General features: G+C 36.4%; 1 protein-coding gene across 14 annotated transcripts in view; it reads right to left on the reverse strand.

Annotated features, from left to right (window-relative positions):
* EYA4 (EYA transcriptional coactivator and phosphatase 4) overlaps positions 1 to 25,088 on the reverse strand; it is a 258,904-nt gene that overhangs the window by 65,878 nt on the left and 167,938 nt on the right. For 9 of the 14 annotated variants that reach the window (XM_082405702.1, XM_082405705.1, XM_082405700.1 and 6 more), the window contains 2 exons: positions 5,198 to 5,322; positions 3,710 to 3,778 (listed from right to left, as the gene is read on the reverse strand). In XM_082405702.1, the coding sequence (XP_082261828.1) occupies positions 3,710 to 3,778; positions 5,198 to 5,322 (194 nt within the window). The remainder of the gene's footprint in view (positions 1 to 3,709; positions 3,779 to 5,197; positions 5,323 to 25,088) is intronic. The other 5 variants (XM_082405699.1, XM_082405696.1, XM_082405698.1 and 2 more) reach the window with 1 other exon arrangement.

The following is a 25,088-nucleotide window of genomic DNA, read 5'->3' on the forward strand; positions in this document are numbered from 1 at the left end:
CCCAAGTACTTTACATTTTACATTTCATCTTCAGAGATCTGTGTTTAAACTGGTGTCCACTTAAAAGACTATATATATAATTCCAAATATACTCCTTCCTGAACCACAAAATCTCACATAGCCACCTCTGACAACTTAGGTTCTACAAAGAAGTTCAGGAGGAGTTAGATCAGGAAGGATACAATTTACAACACTGCAGGGAGGAAAGAAGTATTGCCTACTAGTTTTATGATTTATGTTTTTCTAAATCAATTTTTTCACTCAGAAACCTATGAGCACCAAGTGTCTTTCATTTCTAAATATCCATGAAGCATTTAGTTTTGTAAAATAATTTGATGATGCTTCCAATTTATGGCTTTCATTCCAAAAAGAAAATCTAAAAAGAGTAGAGCCACAATAGTAGCTGGTTCTACTGCACAGACACATAATACTCAGAAACAAATTCATCCCATGTGAATCAATCATCTATATATTAAAAACTCTGGGAGATTCTTTTCTATGCTCTACAGATTTCAAATATAGAAAACACCATAAACCCAATCAGAATGTCTGATCTTGGTTCCCCCAAATCAGAATGTCTGATCTTGGTTCCCCCAAATCTCCTCTTTGAAGTATTTTCTTAATCTCCATGTAGAATCAAATATTCCCTCCCTCTGCTGTGCACCCACCTTGAACACATTATGCACTCATTATTTTCTTTTCTGTTTCCCTCTGCTAGACTTTTGGTCCCTTGATGGCTAGTATCATGTTCTATAGGTCATTGGGTTCCCATTTCCTAGCACAGAACCTGGCATATAATAGGAACCTGATACATTTTAAGTTAGAAAGTGAAAATTCACATTTAGACCCTATCCTAAGCACTTCCAATAAATCTAAGTATTTTGTATATAAAGTATAGCTAATCATGTATCTTGACACCATTAGGGAAATTAGAATCTTACTTATATATGGAAGTAACTTTTCACATGACAGGCATGCATTTACATGCATGTATATACATATACATGAAGTAGCATACATGAATCTATATCTGGGTTGGCAAACTACATCTCAAGTGCCAAGTCTACCCCACGGCCTGTTTTTGTATAGCCCGTGAGCTAAGAATTACTCTTGCATTTTTAAATAGTTGAAAAATATCAAAGAAGAATAATATTTTGTGACATAAAAATTGTACGAAATTCGAATTTCAATGTTCATAGATCAAGTTTTATTTGAATATGGTCAAGCTCATTTGTTTAAATATTGTCTATGGCTCCATTTGTGCAGTGAAAGCACAGTTGAATAGTTACAACAGAGACCGTATGGCCTGCAAAGCTGAAAATATTTACTATCTGACCTTTTACAAAAAAAAGTTTGTTGACCACTGATCTGTATGCTAAGATATGATTGTATTTATTATATTTTTATTGACAGTTCTTCATTTTAACAATTTCACAAGTGACAAAAATTTGAAAGGAAAATCTAGGTTCTAATATAAACCTGCAGATGTAATTACAGAATTAGGATTAAGGTGATGAACCCCTTTAAAAATTACTTTAAGGAGTAATGTAATATATTTAAACAGCACCAAGGTAGTAGGGTAGGATATTAAGGTGATACTATTAACTCACTCATATCAGTAAAATCTATCAAAATTATCTTTTTGAAAATCTAAAGTTAATGGAAAGATCTTGAAAAGCCACTAAATTAGCTTTTGCTTTTGTCTTTTGTTTTATTATAATAATTTTATAAAGTGATCAAATTCCATCAATAAAACCCAGAATTATAAATAAAATAGTTTAGTCTCAATGGGAAACATTGTGCATCAAATGCTTAGCTTATGTTATAAACACATGGCATAAAGAGTCATTAAAATTCATTAAATATTTCATGTCATTATGCCACCGAGACTATATCCTTAATAATCAAAGTACACTTAACATTTTATTACTAAAAGTTTGCCTCTGTAGCCAGTTTACATGTTCTAAATGCAGAAAAATGTATTATCTGACCAAACATTGGAGAGTCTTTTAACACACTGCACGTTTCCATTTTCCTTATAAAACTGTTGCCTAATTATTATTGAATTATTAATTAAGGAAAAGGAATTATATTGGTTTATATTGCCCCAAATTTACATACATTATATGATTTAAAACAAAAGCTTTGCCAGTAACGTATTATTATCCTTCTTTTGTAGAAAAGAATTAAAGCTCAGAGAGGTTAAGTAACTTGTCCAAGATGACACAGCTAGTAAATGTAGTGCCAGGTTTCAGATCCATGGTCTTCTTGACACAGAAGTCCTTTTTTTTTTCCCACATGGTCACAAAACTCTTAAACATTAATACTAAGAACTAGGAAAACTTGATGTTTTACACTTAAAAAAATTTTTCTGTTGGATATTAGATGTAAATTACTAAATATTGATTGTATATATTCACTATTATAAAGTTGCCTATGTTACATTAATATGTCAGAATAGAACAACAGCCAGTGAGCTAAGAATGCTTTTTACATCTTAAATGTTTTTTAAAAAAATCAAAATTAGAATATTTTGTGACTTGTGATAATCATATGAAATTTAAATTTCAGGGTCCATAAATCAAGTTTTATTGGAACCTGACCACTCTCATTCATTTATGTATTGCCTATGGCTGCATCTGAGCTACAGTGACAGAGCTGCATAGGTGAGACGGAGAGAGACAGCATAGCCTACAAAGCCTAAAACATTTCCTGTCTTGTTCTTTGCAAAAAAAAGACCCTTGAGTTAGAATTAAGAGGAACTAAATTCTGGCAAAGTATTTTTTAAGTATGAAAAGTATATTTTAAGTGTGGAATTAAAAAAAAAGAAAACTAAAATGATAAAAATTTAAATAACGGGCATAATGGAGTACTTCTCATCCACTGGTCATATATTCTAATTTAATCTACATACAGCAAGGTCCAGGCAAACTGTGCCTATTCTAACTGCTTGCTTGGAATGAACATTTCTAACAGGTTGTGAGCTCTTCTTTTTAATCCTAGAATTGGGTGGTTCTACAGAAGTTTTATGTGGTTTTGTTTTAATTTTTAAATTTTGATAGCATGTTAACTTTTGGTTTGGGAGAAAGTTTATTTATATTATATATATATAAATATAGGAATGTAGTTAATATCTATAGTTCAAAACATTTTAAGAGATTTAATATTAATTTATAATTTTAAATGTATAGCTTTCATCACTGGTAATTTTTTAAATGGTGGGTTTTTAAATGTTAATATTACTTTAGGTATTTTAATTGGAATATTTATTAAAGTCTGTAAAATAGGAAATATCGTTTTGCCATGCTATGAATTTAATTTAATTTATGAAAGGCTATAGGCTATGGAGATTGGGTTTGTATGTAGGCGCAATCTGCTTCAACTGCTCATTGACGTGACAGTTGTGTTGAATTATCACTTAATAAACTGATAGTCAGAAAAATAATAGATGCACCCGTTTGTGCAAAATTATGAAAAAACTAAGAAAAGAATACTACTGACCTAAGATTAGAATACTAGTTGATAAGAAAAACATAGCCAACTGTTATCAATAAACAACTAAAAGGTGTGTTCATGTCTCTTTTTTTATTTTTTTATAACAAGTACTGAGCACAGAAAAGGGAGTGCAAACAGAAATAGCAACAGAAAGCAAACCAGAAGGGCAAATCCACACACCCAAACACATGCAGTGTACCATCATCTCTCATACTTGTTGCGGAGGAGGGGGTGTTGCAACTCAGCAACCAGTCTGCAGTGTTTAAAACAGTCATGTTGTCCCCTGAGAACAGGAACAGCATAAGCGTTCATTGTCTGAATGCCTGCTCAGTGTACGAGAATAGTCTTCAGTGCTTGAACTGGTTTCTGACCCTTTTGCCAAAATTATAACTGCATGGTATGACTTTTACATTTTAGTTTATCAGGTATGTTTTAGTTCAGTTAAATATACATACATGGTGATTAGTGACCTTCAAAGTCTGATTTCAGAGTGCATGTCTTTGTTTTATTTTAAATCTTATTATTTGCACCCAAGTTAAGGTTTAAATATAAATGTTCTTACTCCACAAGTTATCACTAAACAATTTTATAAATTGGCAATCCTATAATTAATTAGCCAAAATTATAGATGCATGTTTAGAGACAAACACTATAAACAAGGAAAATGTTAATTTACAAAGGGTTTTATGTAAAACATTATTAAATACAGGCAAGTTGCAATCCACACAACTTTACAAAGAAAATTTTAGATTTCACAGTTACTCTAAAATAAATGGAAAGAGGTGTATCAAATTCATAAATATTTACTGAAACTTTAAAAGAAAATATGATGTGGCAAATGCTGATATCTAATAATATGAATAGCTTACAAATTAAAGCAATTTTCAAGTAATTTTTCACTCGACGAAAACAACTAAATCTACAAAACTTCAAAATAATTGTGAGTAATTTAAAATGCAGCTTATATATGTGTATATATGTACATATATATATGTATAGGCTTTCTACGTATACATATTCTGATGCAAAAATCAGATCGTATTTTCTGACAGGTTGAATGCATTTTATAAAAACAATAGGATGAAATATTTGAAATAGTTATTATTGTTGCCATATGTTGTGGCATAATTATGAGCTAATCATATGAAAAGGTATCTAGAAAAAAATTCAATTCCTATTTTAAATACATGTTAGGTATTTCTCTCTTTGAAAAGAAAATGCAGCAGATATGGACATTTTTCTATTCCCAAAACCATTTTTAAGAAACACCATTTTTAAGAAAAACTTTGGAGTAGGCTTTCTCTTAAAATTCAAAATAAAACCAAAAACTAGTGGAATTTCTTTTCTGTTTTCTATATTTGTTGTTGTTAAGATCAGAGAGTAAATCCTTTGGCCACATTTTTTACATTTTGAAAAATATTTACAAGGGCAAATACAAAAAGAAAGCCTTGCTAAAGGCCTTCAAAATGTTGCTCGGGGCTATCTATTCTTTCTGAATGTTTCCAGCTATAGAGGAGGAGCAAAAATTTCAAGAAAATCAACAGAACAATAAATAATCCATTAACTATATATTACTTGAGTATAATGCTATGATGTTATTGCTTATGAGATATAATATTTATTTACTAGCAGATCCCTAACATGTAAAGCCACAACAGAGTCTGAAATGTGATTCTGCGTGTCTTCAGGGCTGTACACTTACCTCCTGTCCCATTTGTGGTGACCGATGTGCTGCTGAGATTAGCTTTCTCCAGTTTGGAGCTACCAGGAGTATCGCCACCGCCAACAAGAGGATGAGGACTTGCTAGGTCCTGCATTTCCATAGACCTGTTGGAGCAGGAAGCAACAGAGAAAAAGTTGAAATTTCAGCAATGCTTTCTTAATAAACTATGTATATCACTCTACTGAGCATGCAGGTGATCTCACAATAATAGGAATTGAAACCCACAGCTAAGACTTTTTGGTTAATCAGGTGAATGTGACGGTCCATTAAAAATTAATAAATAAGTAAAGCTTCCATGATAGTTAAGTTTCCTCATTTGTTTGTTATTTGTAATAACCATACAAAAACTCAGATCTACAGGAAGGAATGAAGAGTGACAGAAAGGTAAATTTGTAGGTAAATACAAAAGATTATCTTATTTTTCTCTTAATTCATGAAAGACAGTGAACTGTGTAATTTATGATATAGGATAAAAGTAAAATATGTGACAACAACAGCACAAAGAATAGTTGCCAGGGGTGGGATTGGGGCGGAGATGAATAGGCAGAGCACAGAGAATTTTTAGGACAGTGAAAATACTCTGTATGATATTGTAATGAAAGATATATGTCATTATACATTATGCAAACTCACAGAATGTACAGCACCAAGAGTTAACACTAAGGTAAACTATGTACTTTCAATCTAGGTTCATCCTTGGTAACAAATGCAGCATTCCAGTGAGTGATGCTGATAATAGGGGAGGTTATGCATGTGCAGGGCAGGGGGTAGATGGAAAATCTCTGTACCTACTGTTCAACTTTGCTGTAAGTGTTAAACTACCCTAAAAAATAAAATCTTAGGAAAAATCAAATCAAAATTGGTCGTATGCAAATAAAGCAGTGGTTAGTGAGAAATTTATATCTTTAAAGGTTACATAAGAAAAGAAGGGTTTAGAATCTGTGATCTAAGTTTCTACCTTAAGAAACCAGTGAAAGAAAGGCAACTGAACCCGAAGTAAGTAGAAGACAGGAAACAATAAAAAGCAGAAATCACTGAAATAGAATATCTATGAACAACAGAGACAATTTACAAATCCAGAAGATGATCATTAGAGATACTGAAGATATTAAAAAGGATAATAAGAGAATATTATGAACAATATTATGCCAAATAATTCAATAATTTAGATAAAATCAGACTTTCTTGAAAGACACAAACTATAAAAACTTATAACAACTTTTAAAAACTGTCCTATACCAATTAAAGAAATTGAGTTCATAATTAAACATTTTAAAAAAACTCCATGGCCATATGGTCACATTACTCAATGCTAGCAAACATTTAAGGAAAAATAAAAGCCACCTTTTACAAATTCTTTTAGAAAAAAATAGGAGGTAACACTTTTCACTCCACTGTAAGAGACCAGAATTACCCTGATCCAAAGTCTGCCAAAGGCAATTCCAAGAAAAAAAAATTATGGATTTATATTTCTCATGAACATAGATGAAACAATATTTCAAAAACTATTATCAAATAAAATCCAGCAATGAAAAGGGTAATATATGATGACCAGGTGTGTTTTATTCCAAGAATTCAAGTTAACACTTAAAAATCAATAAATGTAATTCAATGTATTAACAGAATATACTTTCAATGGGTGTAAAAAGCATTTGACAATATTCATTATCCATTCATGATACAACTCTCAGAAAACTAGGAAAAGAAGCATTTGCCTCCCATATGATAAAGGCCATTCTTGAAAAATCTACATCTTACATCTTATTTCATGATGAAATATTGAATGATTTCTCACTAAAGAAAGATCAGAACTAAGGCAAGAGTATCTCTTTTTCCCACTTCAACACGACATTTTATTGGCACTCAGTCAGTGGGAGAAAACAAAAATGAATAAGTAAAAAGGGGAAAGCTTAGAAAGAAAAATTGTTAATTCAATAAAATAGATAACTAATAAGGACCTGCTGTATAAAAAAAAAATGTTAATTCACAGGTAACATAATTGTTTATGTAAAATATTCTGAGAAATCCATTAAGAAAAACCCTACAAGAACTAATGGGTGAATTTACCAAAGTTACAGGTACAAGGGCCTTGCCAATAATAAATAAAAACATGAACCAAAAATATCTGAAACATCAGTCAATGCCTTTCTAGTTCAAACACTGAACTACCAAAACAGCAGCTGTTCAGGAGGTTGGAAGCTGGGTTATTCACAGTCCCGCTCCAGCTCAACTCAACTCCAAAAGGAATCTGAATGCTCAGACCCTTGCTTTCACAGCCAGCCAGAACAAATGACTTAGACATTTTCGGAAATAAAACAAAATAAATACCATGCTTCAGTCTCTACTGAGTTTCTGTACATAATCTTCAGAAAAGTACAAATACATGATGTTCAGAATACTATAAATTATTTTGTACATAATGTTCAGAATGACATCTTGAGTCATAACAAGAAGCAGGAATATATGACCCATAGTAGAGAGAAAACACAGTAAATAGAAGCAGACCTGTAGATGACTCAGGATTTGGAATTAGCAGACAAGGATTTAAAAAACTATTGTGTATATGTGAAATAATTTATAGGAAAAGATACGTACACAAGGTATAAACATATAAATATGCCACGTATATAGATAAGTACATATATGGCATATATACATATGTGCCATATATATTTTATATGTATGTATAATTATGAATATAACGTGTATGTATTACATCTAAATATTGCATATAGAAAAAAATGAAAACTGCAAAAAAGAGCCAAATGAAAGTTCTAGAATGAATATTATAATATATTAAATAAAAAAATAGTCTTTGGATGGACTTTAAGGCACTGCAAAAAAAAAAAAAAAAAAAATCAGTAAATCTGAAACTGGGCCAGTAGAAGTTATCCAAACTGAAGCAGACAGACAAAAAATTGGGGAAAAATATTGAATAAAGTAAAAGTAACCTGTGGAATATTATTAGAAAGCAAGAAAGGGAAAGAGACAGAATAATTTCAGAATAAATAATGGCCAAATTTGATTATAAACAGCAACCCATAAAGCCCTGAAACACAATAAATGAGAAAAAGAAAAAGTAAACCAAACCTTCAGCACATTACAGTCAAATTCTTAAAATAAGATAAAGAGAAATCTTTATAGCAATCGGATAAAAAAGACACAGAGGAGAGGAGAATAGTAGGAACCCCCCAAAAGTATTATCAGTAGCACACTCCTGATAACAGGCTTAATTACGGTAAACAACAAATGCTCATGATTTTATCTTCTTCTACCGAACCCACCTGACATAAATATTTTTAGTTTAATTGAACTAATAAATGAATAATTGCTTATTACATGCAAAGTACTGTCACAGGTGTTAGGCTTGCTAAATGGAGAAACCATGGTCCTACCCTCAAAGAAAATTATGATCTAAATGAGAAAGCAGATCCTGTGCATAGAAAACTACAGTACATTAAGTATCCAGACAGAGCCTGGGGGCACATCCTGGAGAAGGACATTGAGAGCTGCATTCCCTCCCTCTGACCAGAGGCGTGTGGGGCTTGGGAGACATATGAATAGGTTTTTCCAGCTTTACCACGTGTCCACTACTAGGTTATGCCTGAAGGGGTTGTATAGAAATTCGATAAGTAGTTGGGATAAATGCTGCATATAAGGTAAGAGGCTCTATAAGAGTTAGGAGGTGGATGGGGCCCTCAGAGGGGAGCACTCAGGAGCAGAGGCCAAAGCAAGACAAAAACCTTTGGCCAGAGAGGTTTCATCACACTAAGTTCATTTTAGGGTTCCAGGGGAACGTGCTGTCAAACTTGAGGAGTTTATTCCTCTATTTTTTGTTTTTTTGGGTTTTTTTGACCGTGCCATGCGGCATGTGGGATCTTAGTTCCCCGACCAGGGATTGAACCGGCGACCCCTGCAGTGAAAGTGCAGAGTCTTAACCACTGGACCGCCAGGGAGTTTATTCTTGACCCATAGGCAATGAGGAGGCATCGAGGGTTGTTGATCTGGGGAGTCATGAAAAAAATCAGTTGGAGGATTGATGTTAGCAGTGGTTGTTGGCACGCAGGGTGCCTGCGCCACAGGATTAGTAAACCCAAGATGGGTCGATGGGAGATTATAGAGGCGAGTTTTCCAAGGAGCGAGGCAGGAAGTGTTGTTACTATTAATAGTGTGAACTTACTTAAAGAGTCTAGAAAATTTTCTCAGAAATTGTTAGCTGGGTTTTGATGAATTCAAAGAAGGGGTTCTATGGGAAGCATCTGGTTGGTAGTATTACTGAAACTGCAAGGTAGTGTAGGGGCTCACAGCCAATCTGAACCACATGCAACACGAGGAAGCAAGGAAAATCAGTCAGGAATGAAAGGATGGAGCCCACACTACAGAGAGGAGCAGGAACATGTCACTCCTGCAAAACAAAACAAAAATAGCCTTTGTATCTTACATTCCAGTTTCCAGGAAACCAAAATGCGACTATCTGGCTCTTTACAGTAAGTCCCCTTTGCTTGAATTTATTTTAATGGGTTGATATTTCTTACAATTAATAGAGCCTTTAGAGAATAGGCATGCATTATTGCTATAAACTATACATTATTGCTATAAACTATAAACTATACAGTAAGAATATCCCTGTACTTTCTTTTGTATGTTAAACTTCAGATTCTTTTTAAGTCTAGTTCATACAAAATGTAACATAAAATATAAAGTTTACCTTAGAGTTCAACAGCAGAAAATGTTTAACAGCTACCAGTTTTTACTGAGTACATATTGTAAGACACAGCCTACGCTTGGTACTTCAAATATATCCTCTCTGTTAATCTTTACAGTAACACACTGATGTGCATATTATTTTCCATATTTTATAGATAAAGAAATTGAGACTCAGAGAGGATATACAGCATGCCCAAGACCTCATAGGTTGAAAGTAGCAGCACCAAGACTTGAACTCAATTCTATTTGATGCCGGAGCCCAGGTTCTTTCTGTCACATTATATGTTTCCCATTTTTAAAAGTGACTTTAATTTTTTCACACTGTGAAACCACAATTAGGAATGCATATTCTTGCAATAAAACATTTTGAGTGGTTTTCAAAAAATACTCAACTCAATATAAGCATCTACTCTGACAAATCTACATTACCATATTTAAAGGAGACCCGTTTCTAAATAGCACAGAGGACTATATTCAATATCCTGTGATAAACCACATGGGAAAAGACTTTTTAAAAGAATGTATATATATGTATAAAGGTGCCCCTTTTTTTCTTCCGAGAGGTCACTTTCAACCCATGTCATAAGGCCATGTGAATACTAGCATCTTTCTGGACAATATAAAAAACAAACATATCCATAAACACAAAAACTCTTTAAAAAAAAAAGAAAAGAAAGAAGACTTGCAGGTCACGTGCAGCTCCTTTCTTGGTTCTTGTCTGCATTCTTCTGTAGCATAGGTGGAATTTATTTCTAGCAGACTTAAATATCCTCTTCAAACCCAAGGAAGAGCATGCTTTATATTTGTGCATTTAGAGTCTCCTGTAACTCAGAAACCATGATTCCTTCTGCACAGACCCTGGTAATGAGTCATAGCCTGTTTATTTACAGGCTGAGATTCCATCAATTCTTCATGACCCAAGAAATGCTAAAACATCCTAGACTTTCAAAGGCATTCACTCTCATGCCAGCTTTTCTCGTTGCATAAAGTGGACAGTATGTATGCAGGGCTCTGTGTCCCAAGCTCCTAGAGTCTACCTAACTAGCCAATTTTCATTTTGACCGTCAGAATGCATTTAAGGGCAAGAGTTCAGGTATTTGCTTTACTCATAACTTCCTTTTTTATGTAATATAAGCCTTTTCATCCTCCTTAGCTGAAAAATTGGAATAACAAAATCAGCTTTTACTTAAATAATGAGAGTGTAGTTGCATTAGGGCAGGGATTATTTTCTATTCATTGCTTTTTTCCTCTACACTTTGAATTGTGTGGGGGTACTTAGTGAGTGCTAAGGATGAATAATAAAATAGGAATAGGAAAAATGCTGATGAAGTGATTTGAATTACTTGGAGTCAAGAGTACTCTGGTTCAACAAACACTGCTTGAGCATCCAGGAAGTTCAGGGACATTTCTAGGAATCCAGAAAGTATCTTCTGAGAGCTTGGAGGCTAGTAGGAGAGCAAAGGGATGGGCGGAGGGAGACGGGGCTTAGCAGTGTGATGTCAATGTGTATGGAAGGTTTCATATCTGCATGTGCAATGTTAGAATTCCCAAGTGAGTGAGGGGTGTGTGTGTGTGTGCGTGTGTGTGTGTGTGTGTGTGTGTGTGCAAGAGGGTGGGGAGAAAGATGCTCTGCATGGATACAGAAAACCACTGTGCAAGAAAAAATATAATAAAGCCATTTGGTCAACTTAGATCGGATGAAAGTCGTAGGCATGTTACTACTGGGTACCACTTCCCACTCTCTGGAGAAAGCACATCCGTCCACCTTAAACCAACACATTTCAGAGTAGGAGCCAAGAAACCCTTGTCCCAGCTGCAGTCCTGAGCCAGTTTCTCCCCTGGCTCAGTTAGGCTGGGAGATGTGGATGCTGTCTGCTGCACGGTGTCTATGCCACTGACCAGGTGGCCAGACAGTCCCAGAAGGAGGCCCTCACTAGCCCATTTCAGCAGACAGCATCAGAACTGGGCTCTGCTGCAGAGAAAAGGAAATGTTGGAGGAAGAAAACCCCTATCAACAAGGATCAGGGAAGCGGGCCATGAATAATGGGAGCTATTCTTGCAATTTGCCAGTGACCTCATGCCTGTCCCTGAGGCCAGCCTGAATGCTTGCAGTGCAAGTGACCCGTCTGCCAGAGTGACCTCAGGCCCTGGAGTAACAGCAAATAAAGCCATGGACACACTGTTCTCTGGACACTTTTACAGTCCTTCCTTTCCAGGGCTTCCTTACAGATCTAGGCGAGTCCTACAGCTCTGGCCCTTTCTTCACTACGACTCTTAACAGATTATTTAGATAAAACATGGTCTCCCCACCCAAGAAATGTGAGTAAATTTAAAAAAAATGTATCTCTAAAGCATTTCTCTAAATTTAGGTTTTCAAAGCCCCCCCCCCTTTACTTTGAAAACAAAGGAAAAAAAGCCCAATGAATTCTCCGTTATTTGAATAGTACAGGACTCAAGTTTCTGTTAGATCAGTTACAAACCATGGTTAATGAAGCAGGAAATTATTTCCCTCCAGTAAGCAGAAGAATAAAGCCATACGGCCACAATAAAAACATCTAATACCATTAATTATACCAAGAACTATATAGACTCTTTTTCTAAGGAAAAAACTCTACCAGTAAGGATCAAACATTTTACTGGATGATTGAATGAGGGTTTTTCAATGCTAGAATGTTGAATTGAAAAGAGCAAAGCATTAGCGTAATGTACACAATAAAGATAGCTCCCTATGAAAATGATGGAATTTCGGAGTCTTGAGGGACATTCAATGTCCTTGAATGCAAAAATACCATTTTATGCACAAGGCTGTGAGTGCTATGTTAAGGGCCTGTACTATAGGCTGAAACCTGGGTTTTAAACTCCATCTCTATCACTTACCAGTCAATGGACTTTAGGCTCAAAAATGGAGTTAATGATACCCACCTGAGGGTTACTGGGTGAATGAAATAAGATCACGCACGCAAATTACACAGAATTTGGCACACAGTGTATCTTTATGAATGTTAGCTCTTACTACAGTCACTTCTACAATGCTGTCAGTAAATGCCTGATTTGTCTGTTTGAAAACCTGTAGTATCAAGAAAATTGTTTTCTTAAGACGCAGCCCATTTCACTTTCCGCTCACTTATTAATCAGAAAGTCTTCCATACATGGTTCCCATGCAACTTTGGTCCTGGAAGAAATTTAACCCATTGACATGGGGCAAGTCTAAACTTTCTTTCCCATAACTTCCCTTCAAACCTCAAAGAGGAATGTCCCAACTCAGAGCCTTAGAGGTGCAAAACATGGCAGGAATATTAAAAGGATCACTCTGGACCCATCAGTATAGTCTGAAGAGTACACTAGCTTTGCTATCAGACACTTTACAGTATGAACATACACTGAAACCCAGCCAACCAAACCCCTATGATTTGTCCCATGTGATGCTCTAGAGCCCTGTTTTCTCTCAGCCACAACACAGGCCATTGGCATTTGGAACCTAAGTGAACAGCTCTTCATATGTTCCTTTTAAATGCTATCTTGTTGGATTGAGTCCACTGGTTCATCTTGCCCTGTCAGATTCTGATTCTGCTGTTCCAAGTATTCTTTCCCTGTGCCACGACACCCATAAACTTTCCTAGCATGCACTCATTGCCAAATCACAATAAACATGTTGAACAGGCCATTGTCAAGGACAGGTCTTGAAGAAGCCACTAGAGTTATATCTTTAGATCTATATCACTGGGAAATAGTTATTGAGCTAATAGCAGTACTATCTTTCAGTCTCTATTTTTCTGTATTTTCCGCATAAATATATCAAGAGCCTTTGAGACACACGTTGTTGAATCCCATATGTGCTAAGTATAATGCAGGCCTTTGTCCCTCTTTTCTGGTATTGCTGTCAGGCTATTCTGGCGTGGTTTTTGCTTAGAGAACTTATGCTGGATTCTCGTGACCACAGCCCTCTTTCTAATTATTTATATTTAGTTATCTAAGAAGGTAATTTTATTGTTTTGAGATTGATTTAGAACATTTTATTTTAATTGTTTAAATTTTTATTGAAGTATAGTTGATTTACAGTGTTGTGTTAGTTTCAGGTGTACAGCGAAGTGATTGAGATATACATATATATGTATATATGCACCTATATATATGTGTACAGTGAAGTGATTCATATATATATATATATATATATATATATATATATTCTTTTTCAGGTTATTACAAAATATTGAGTGTAGTTTCCTGTTCTATACAGTAGTGGGTCCTTACTGTTTATCTATTTTATACATAAAATATATAAAACATCTATTTTATATATAGTAGTGTATATATGCTACTCTCACATTCCTAATTTATCCTCCCCACCACCTTTCCCCTTTGGTAACCTTAAGTTTGTTTTCTATGTCTGTTTCTGTTTTGTAAATAAGTTCATTTTGTATCACTGGTCTAAAGTTTATTGTGTCACACAATGAAACAATGAAAAAATGATTTCTCTTTAGAAATCTGATCTTAAAATAACCATATGACATGTGCTTTATTAGATAACAATATGGATTGGGAATCAGGAACAGGAATCTAAGTCTATGATCTACTACTTAGAAAAAGTTAATGGGTGTGTGTGTAGATGGTTTTCCGAATATCTTCTCAGGTTTACACGGCTCTCGAAATAACACTGTGAGTCTTCCACAGACAGGCATTCTGTACTCTCTCCCTTTCCATGCCAAGACATTCTGTATCTTTATGAGGTTACTCAACCCATTCACTTTGAATGCAAGGAAGTTAGCACCTGCCACGGGGGATCAGAATGTGAAATGTGAGGAGGGAGCCCTGTGATAAGTGCCTGACCTTACCAAACAAAAATAAAACCTCTAAGAAAACAATGAAGAAAATGCAGTAATATACCAATATACCAACCAGAGTGTTGTGCGGCTCTTAATACAAGCAATTAAAGTTCCGCTCCACAGGAGGCAATGGTTGAGGCTGTGTGTAATTCACAGAGCAGCCAGCAATGCCAGGAGACGTCAGGGAACTCCCCCACTGCCCCATCCTTATGACCCCATAACATGATAGTCTCCACTAAAAAAAAAAAAAAAAGTCAAACAGCCATCTTAGTGATAGGAACTTGGGGCCCATTGCTCATCTGACGTAATACTTCACGGAGCAGGTCCAAACACAATGCAGGGCCCTTGAAATCAGCAGGAGCTCAGCACTCTGATCCATGCCAAAGAGCAAGACGAGAAATGGGGCTGGTATAAATATTCATTGGGAAGTTACGGCCAACCTCCTTGTGCTGTGTGTTTAATGCAACTCAAAACTGCTCCACCTGGCCCCTTCTGGCTCCCTCATGTCTACCAGGGGCTGGCAGCTGGAAGGCAGGCTGAGCTTGGAGATCTTTTAATTTGCTGCAGCACCAGAGGGACAGGCAGGAGGGATGACGATGCATACGCTGGGATTCAATTACAGGGCTGTCTTTTTCCCAGGTGGGAGGTAACACTGACTGCAGAGAATTCAATGCTTCATCTGTTAAGGTCCCTTAGGAAAAGATGGGTGGTTTGCAAAAGCCGGGGGTGTGGAATAATGCTCTATGGTCGGCCCTCAAGACAAAAATCTTGGCAAAAATTATCAGGCAAATTGAATGGTATTTTGTTAGGCTCACGTGCAATCTTTACTTTTCTTGTTTTCCAAAGCAAAATCATTCTGTAAATTCTGCCTAGAAAATACAGACGGCTGCTCCTAAATTCTGAAATCAGTTGCTGTGTAGCCTATAAAATGTAGGATGAGAGAAGCTTTGAGATCACTGTCCCATGAGTCTCACTGCCAAAAAGGTGTTTCAATATTGCATAAAGTTAGATGTGTTCCAACCATGAACATTTAAGGGGAACACACACTATTCTTAATTTAAAGCACTGAACAGTTCCTAAAAGCTTGACAAAAATACCTACAATGTAATTTTTTCTTTACGATAAAATGGCATAATGGCATTACTCTTTAGGACCCTAAACTCAATAATCTGTTGTAGTTTGTTGGGGCTAAAGGGGGAGGGTGTGCTTCTTATTCTAACTGCTACAAAGCAAGGTTCACCAAATACCTAAGTGAGGTTGACTAGTGTCTGCTGGATTATTCCTCTATGAATAGTTACTGCTACTAATTACAAATCAATACTATCTATTTCTTAGAGTAGGTCTATCCGTGCTATTACTTGGACAAACTTCCTAGGTGGATGGCTTCATTTTTATTCTTATTTAAAAGGAAAAAAGGAAGCTGCATTTGTTTTTATCTCTCAGTTTCATGCTTGCCCTAGGACAGCCTTTCCTCCCCATGGTAGTCAGAGTGGAGCTTTGCAATAACCAACTCAAACCAAGTTCATCTTCTGCTCAAAACCTTCTAACGCTTTCCCATCGCTCCTAGAGAAATTCCCCAGTTGCTCACCTGGCCTCTCAGGTCACTTCCTTATGTGATACATCGATGCACCATTTCCCTGACCTTGGCTCCCAAGTGATTCCCTCACTCATGGAGATCCTCCAGCCCATGGCACACCATCTCCCCAACCCTGACCTGCCCATCTTCAAACACACCCAACAGGCTCCTAGAACAGGCTCTTTGCACTTGATGTTCCCTTTCCCTGGAGCACCGTTCCCTCAGCCATCCTCCTTGTCCTGTTCCTCTTCTCAGAACCCCTCTATTCAGAGAGCCTTTCTCTGCCCTCCTTATAAAACAGCAACAACCTCACCCAATAATTACCCACTATCCAATTTATTATAATTGTACCATTTATACTGCTTTATTCTACTTCAAGGCAATTATCTCCCCTGACATAGTATATATTAATTTATTAGTTAATTGTCTCTCCCTCTAGAATGTATGCTCATGACAGGAGGGGAGTTTTTATTCATGGCTGTATCTATAGTGCCTAGAACTGTGCCTGGCATATAAGCGTTCAATTAATAGTTGTTGAATGTGTGAATAGATTTTCCAGTAATTTCAACTGACTGACCTAGTTAGTCCTAGTTACCTAGGCTTGATCACACACCTCAATATCACTAGTTTTCTGTGACATAGTTTTATTGTTTTTTTAAAATCAACTCTCTGATAAAAAAAATACAGTTCAAATATAAAGAATTTTACAATTTGATTGACAGAATCTCTAGTATTTTTTCGTCTTTAAATTTGAAGAACAGAGTAAATTAATAATTATTTAATGAGTGCCTAGCATGTAATCAGGTACTACATTTTCTGTATTTTTAGTAAAAACATAGTTTTACCTGAAATTAAACATTTTCTTATATTCTTTGCAAAATCCAAATTTTAGCTTAAGATCAAGTATCTTAGTATGTTCAGGCTGCTATAACAAAATACCACAGGCTGGGTAGCTTATAAACTACAGAAATTTATTGCTCACAGTCTGGATGCTAGGAAGCCCAAGATCAAGGTGCAGCAGGGTTGAGTTCCCGGTGAGGGCCCTGTTCCTGATTCATGTTTTCTGCTTTCCCACTGTGTCCTCACATGGTGGAAGTGGCAAAGGAACTCTCTGGAGCCTCTTTTATAAGGGCACTAATCCCATCCATGAGAGGGCTCCACCCTCATGATCTAAGCACCTCTCAAAGACCATTTCCTGATACTATCGTTTTGAGGGGTTAGGATTTCAACATATGAATTGTGAGGAGACACAAATATTTAGACCATAGCACCAAGCAATGAGGTTGAAAGTAAAACTGTTCTATTTTCAGTCCCCAAATATTTTTTGAAGCCTCAGTAGAGTATAACATTTAAAATCTCTCCTAAACACACATATACACAGACACCTAAAATTAAAAATAATATTATTTTCTTCTTTAAAATATTTATGAAATTTAACAACTCTGTGAGATTAAAAACAAAAACAAAACAAAAAAACCACAGCTTTGTTTTTCTGCCTTTAAAGTGATTGGGAACTCAAGAGGGCTTGACAAGTTGACTAGGTTCGTACAACTGGTCACTGGAAGAGCTTCAACAGAACCTAATCAGCAGCCATAGACTAGACTTTGACACAGGAATAGGTGGTTGCAAAAAAGCACTCCTCTTTCTATTTCCCCCCTCTAGTTGCTATATAAACATTGCTCTTCCTTTCAAAACCCAGAATCTTCAAATTAGAGTCAATGCTTCATATTTTCTTTCTCACCTCACAGCAATCTTCTTTCCACTTCAATCAGTTTCCAGAGTCTATCTAGATTCACCTCCTCCCAATTCTTAATATAATGGGCTTTTTCTTTAACTCTTAGTTTGGCCCCTCTTTGGCATTTCACATTGTTAATGACTTCTCCTCAAAATTTCTTCCTCTTAGGCTTATCTAATAATTTTGTAGTGGTCCTGTTGCCTGGTTATGGGTTCGCCATTTTTAATTCATTCCCTTTTACCTAAAAGAATCTTAATTTTTGTTTAGGTATTCATTTCCCACCAAAAAAGCTCAGTGTCTTAGAGAAAGCTAAGTCTACCCTCATTTCCAGGAGATGGCAGCCTAGTTCATCTTCCCAGTTAATGATTGTTTCAGGAATCCTGAGGTAACCATATTTGTGCCAACGAGACCCAAGGGATATTTTGCTGGAGACTTGTGGGTAAGTTCCTCTTCACACTTCTCAAAGAGCTTCCAGATCCAAACTGAATCTTCAGCTGGATGTGAACGAGGGAGCATGGAGTGTTGATTTCTACCCCCGGTCATTTTATCCCCAGTGGAGAAATAGCCTTAGGGCAAATCCAAAACTGTGGAGGGCAGAGCAAAAGGAGACAAAGGAAAGTGATTTCTCCATGAAGTTACTGAGCTCCTGGATCAACCACTCAGAGGCCATTCTACCTCCGGAATTCCAGTTATGTGAACCAATAAAGTACCTTATTGTTTAAAGCTCCATGAGTCAGCTTCTCTATTACCTGCACTTGAAACCATCTTAACTGATACAACTACTCTTTCCTGGTTTCTTGACGTCACATCTGGCCATCAATTTTCAGATGTCTTCATGGGTCATTCTTGTCCTCTTAACCTTTTGATGCCCGTAATCTTGCAGCCTGAGCTCTCATCTCATGTCACTCAGGTAAACACCCTTCTGGGGAATTTCCACACATATTTATGTCTTTAACAACTATTTTTTGTTAATCAATTCAAAATCCCTCCCTCCTCAGCCCTCAAATCTCTTCTAAGTACCAGATCTTATCTACAATGTTATACTTGTCATCTCCACCAGGATCTCTCACAGACTCTTTTAACATTCTCTGTCCACAGCTAAACTCATCATCATCGCTTTCACACCTATTCGTGCTCTTATCTCTAACTGTACTATTAAATTGGTCACTCAAATCAGAATCCTAGGCGATATCCTCAAGCCTTCAGTCTTTAGCAGGTTCACCAAATATTCTCAGTGATTCTGCCGAAATAGATTCCAAATTAGGAATCTATTTAGTTCTTAAATTAGGTCTTCATAATTCTTCATGTAATCTTTGCTACAGGCTCTACATATCACACAGAATCTTAGCAGTTCACTCATTCTTAAGTGTATATCAAGTAGGAGGGGCTCTGACCATACCTTGATGAATGAACAAATAGTTTCCTGGTGTTTCTATCCTCTCTCCAAATCATCCTCCAGACAATCATCAGAATTATTTTTCTCAAATACAACTATAACCATGTGACTTCCCTTCTTAAATTCCCTTCCCTCCCCACTACCCCTCGGGGGAAAAAAGAGTTCTCTAGTGGCTTAAGTTCAAATATTTAACAAATATGTACTACACTTAAGATTCTGGGTTAAGAGCTTTGAAAGAGTGTGTTATGATTTTCTTCTTTTAACAATTGCATAATTTAGGGAAGAGTTGGTAGATGACCTTAGCCATGGCAAAATATAAGTATCGTCATTCTACTCTGAATCCAAGAAACTGCATCAATTTACTCTGAGCTAGAATATTCTCATATCATTTTTTTTAATGCTTCTTTAACTTTTTATTACAGGAAGTTTCAAATTTATATAAAGAACAGAGGATAGTGTCATAAGTTCCCAAATACCCATCACCTAGTTTCAGCCATCATCAACTCGCCATTGGTGATTTTAAGCCAATTTGGGAGCACCTATCCTCCTATAAAGGGCTGTGGCAACAGAAGCATCTACATCAGGGTATAAGTCAGTCTATCTCACTTGACTCTGAGCTTGAGTCTGTGGCTTATTTTTGCATAACACCTCTTCTAATTTTATTTTATTTTTTTATATTTTTAACATCTTTATTGGAGTATACTTGCTTTACAATGGTGTGTTAGTTTCTGCTTTATAACAAAGTGAATCAGTTATACATATACATATGTTCCCATATCTCTTCCCTCTTGCATCTCCCTCATATCATTTTTTATGCTCTATCTATCTAGACCTAGAATGATCTTGATCATTCATCTTGATCTTTCATCTTATAGCAATGTACAAGAATTCCAGAAAACACATGATTGACTAAGTGACACTGTCAGGTACAGAAATTGCTACTTTTCGGAAGCTGTATCACATTCTTTAAAATTCAGAGATCACTCAAATTTGTTCATATTTCCTTCCAAGTTCTTCTTCTGAAGAAAGGACTATTGTTTATTATCCCCACCATACAGTAGACAATTTCGTACCTTTATTTATTATTTGACAACTATTTAGGTACCCAGGTGCCCTCAGTTTTCTTTTATGAAAAAAAAAATTCTGTGCTTTTGTGGAGCTAACTTTCTAGAGTGGGGTAGGAGAAGAATATACATCCCCTTATATTATAACCATCATTCACTTTGAAATGTTGCAGTGGGTTATTTCACCTATTTATAAGACTGGCTACAATGCAGTTAGATTCTGAGTGCTATAGATCAGAAACACCAAAGGTGTCCATGGGAGATGTGGCTCAGCCACACAGGTGTAACTTTAACAAGACATAGATTATTAGTATAATTCAGATACATGGAGGCGAGAAGAGAGGGTATTCTGGTGAGAGGATAAACTTGAGCCCTGGAATACAGCTGGAATGAACACACCTTGGCATGGGGAAGTGGGAAGAACAGGCCAGTTAAAATGGAGAATGTCTGTTGGAGAAGAGAAAAAAGTTTGATTACTAGCATAGCTAGAGCTTTTAAAAGCCAAGCAGTGGGATCTGACGAGGGCGGGGTACTGTAATTAAAGCAGTCATTGTAGGAGCTTAGTCTGGCTAATCTGCATTAATACGGTTTAGAAAAGAGGGAGAAGTTATTGACACTGGCAGGTTTGGACGCCGATGCAACAATTCAGGCAGGAAGTTAAATGGATTTTGACTAAGTTGGCGATGACAGGATTGAAAACAAGTGAAAGGCATTAAGCATATTTTGGTTGGAAAATTACAACTTGATGATCAGACATCTAAGTCAAACGTTCATTTATTCATATGTACTGAGCATCACAATTTGAGTTATTAGTATTTCTCGAGTATCCAACATATTTACTGAGCACCCAACATATTTACTGAACACCTGCTAAGTAACTACCATTCTACCTGTTAGTGGCTTCAAAAGAGAAAAAAGGCATGGTCCCCACACTCTGTGACTGTGGTCACAGTCTAGCAAGGAAGCTGGAACAACAGCACAGAACAAGGGCAGTGCTGTGGACATTGGCAGCAGAGATGAGAAGTGATTAACTTTGCTGGGGTTTTGTAACTGCACGTGCATGTGTGTGCAGACATAAAAGAAGGCTTCATGACTGAGTTCTGAGTGATTCCCCTGGTCAAAGTTGGTGAGGGAGTTCAGAAGATGGGAAAACAGGTTTATTCAAAGGCCCGGAGATAGGAAATGGCCTAGTGTGTTGAGATACCTGCAAGTAGTAAAATATTTCTGCAACCTAGAGATTAGGGAGCAGGTGATGAAGAGCACACAGAACTCCGTCACCTCCGTGATGAGGGCTGTGAGTTGTAGTCTGCCGGCAGGAAAGAGCAAATGGGGAGCTGGCAGCGACAGTGCGGTGTGGTCAAAACGACATTTTAGAAAAATATGCGATGACCGCGTCGAGGCTGAATTAGAGAGGGGAAAACTGGAGTCACGGGGGGCCCAAGATGAGAGACGACTGACCTGCTGAGGCAGGAGGTGAGAAGAGACTAAACTTGAGCATGATAGGGGCAATGCAATGACGGTCACGCAAGACGCTGGATTACCAGAACCTGGAAACTAATTAGACGTGAAGAGAGGGAAATTTCAGAGATCACTCAGGCTTTGAACTCACTGGTTGGAGGAAGGATGGAGCAAAAGAGGAAAAAAGAATAGAGATTGTTTTCAGTGAAAGTGAGTTGATGTGTTGCTTTGAAGAAAAGATTTCCAAGTAAGCAGTGCAGGACCTTCTGACCTCGGGGTAAAGGAAAAATACCTCTGATTTCAGTTCTTCAACTGTCCCATGATCTTCTACTTAGGTTTGCCTGCTTTGTTTTCCTCATTAGCTTTTAGATTTGCCAACAGATATCTAGTTCTCTCACCACATAATTACTGAACACCTATACATGCCAGACACTGTCCCAGGCTCTGATTAATAACAGGTATTCTTTCATGTTTAATGTTTTGCTTATGAGAAAGTTTATGAATATATATTTTTTTCTCTAAAAAGGTCAATCAATTCAATAACTGGAAACAACACAAATGTCTGTCAAGAAGTGAATGGCCAAACACCAACCAATACAATACAGCAACACAAAGGAACGACCCACTGATAAATGCTCACAGCATGGAGGAAAGTGAAAATAAATAGAAAGGAGATCTGTGCTTGCCGGAAAATGAAGGTGGGGGAAGTGGAAGGGAGATAGGAAAAATTATTGAGAGGCAGGAGCAAAGTTTTGGGGTGATGGATGAGTTGATAGATAATTGTGGTGATGGCTTCACTGGCGTACACATACGTCAAATCATCAAATTGAACACTTTAAATATGCATGTTAAGTATACCTCAATAAAGCTGTTTTTAAATAATAAAAATCATAAGTATCTTTATGTGTGGATTATGCACTTTTTTTTTCTCAATTCTCCTTTCAACTTTTTAACAATATGTCTGTAGCCATACAGCAATATTAAAATATTCAGTAGCTATATCAGTGAATCTTTCTGTTTTGTATCTCTTTAAAGACCTTCTTTACTAAATACATATATATATGTTCAATATATATCAACTGAATCACTTCACCGTACACCTGAAACTAGCACAACTTGTAAATCAATTATATTTCAATAAGAATAAATTAAAAATAAATAAATAAATAAATACCTCTGAGGAAAGTTTTCTGTGTACCTCACAGGTGGATAGTCACTGCCACAAAAGAAGTTGACTTTAATTTTCATCTTTTGCTTTCTTACATTTTAAATGTGATGCTATAAAACCATATCATCTTTGTAATAAAATTCATTTCAAAAATTGTAAAAATTATAAACAAGCACACTGGCCAGGCACACAATTACTCTCCTAATAATCAGGGAACCGCAACTTTAAACAGCAATGAAATACCGTATCAAACCCGTCAGACTGGCAAATACTACAAAATCAGATAAGGTCAAATGTTGGCTAGAGTGTGGTAAAATGGGTAAGTCTCATGCTTCTGGTGGAAATGTAAATTGGTACAGCATATTTGGAAAGAAATATTGCAATAGCTAATAAAGTTGAAAATGTGTTTATACCATTAATGGTTGCAGAACCATTTTTCAATTTTCCATTATTCTAGCTACTGGTGCCATTTTTAAAATACTGGAATACTTTTTTGGTGTATTTTGTGTAAATATTCCACAGCTTAGTTCATCCCTCTTAGATTTCTCTCGAATGCTCTCCTGCCCCTGTCCTTCCTCTTTCTCCTCTCTGACAGCCTCACAAACCCTCCAGTCACTTTACCATTCCTGGAGACCCCTTGCCTCATAACACCTCCCTTTCTTTTCCCCATCCCAACCTCCCCATTCCAAGCCCACATTTACCCCCCAAAAAAGGCTGAGCAGGGATCAGAAGTGCCACCTGAAGAAGACACATCTCTCTGCTGGGATGGAGACAGTCCATCAGTGGGCGAGGTGGACACAGCAGGCAGGTACTGAAGCCCTTATAGCAAGTCAGAAGAGGCTATTCCAAGGGCGTCTGGCTGAGGTAACGACACCCAGGAGTCAGCAAAGCCAATAGCAACAACAGAGATAGTTTCTAATTTTATAATTCGTAGCTATTAATTTTTTATTGATATATTTTAGATATTTAGTGTCATAAAATGCTTTTATTGATGCACACACTCTGACACTTTAAAGTGCTGTTATTAATACTTGTATTACAAGATAAATGCTGAGGTGCTGGCTGGCTGCCATTTGCTCTGATACAGAAAGCACCATGCACTCAAATCCCTCTTTTCTGTTTCAACTCCCAAAAAAAGTACTCCATAACATTGTTTGTTTGTAAGAGTAAACAGTTAGAAACAATTTAAATGTCCATCTAGAAAAGAATGCACAGATCATTAGGGTTATGTAAATACAGTAGAATACTATACAATGTTTACAATAAATGAGCTACAGCTACATATATTAATATAAATAAAGAATGTAACCTGAGAGGAAAAAAGTCACAAAACAATGCATATTGTTTTATAGTCACATGGCATTTAAAAACTGGCAAATGCATATTATATACTGCTTTTGAATTCCTCAATATGTAGTAACATATAATACACTCACGGTAATGATAATTTCTAAATTCAGGATTGTACTTTCTCAAGGAGAGAGGGGGTTGGTAGCTCAGTACACAAGGATCTTCAGCAGTGTCTGTAGTGTGTATTTTTTGATCCAAAGTGAACATAAATTGATGTTAAGATCTCATATAGAGTGTGTGTACAAATATTTATAAGTGAATAAAAATTAAACAATAGTTTTATTCCCTTTTAAACCAAAAAGATTGGTACCAAAACTATTTCATATTTTCTATTATACTGTAAAAACAAAAACACAGTCTTGTAGACCTATGCTACCTTTAAAACCCCTTTATAATAGAAAATAGTGAACTATTAAGATGTAACAGAGGTGATGAAGGCTGATTAGGTTTCAATTCCAAATTCACACCCCATCTATGAATTTATGAACATGAGGAAAGTGTCTTGGTTAAGCTGATCCTGTAAACAGTTCAGCTTTTGATGCTGGAATGTTCTTCTAGGAAAACATCTTCTAAAGCTGAGCGGCTCTTGTGCA

This window comes from Balaenoptera borealis (genome assembly GCF_965194805.1).
Source record: "Balaenoptera borealis genome assembly, chromosome: 9".
NCBI classification, from domain to species: domain Eukaryota; kingdom Metazoa; phylum Chordata; class Mammalia; order Artiodactyla; family Balaenopteridae; genus Balaenoptera; species Balaenoptera borealis.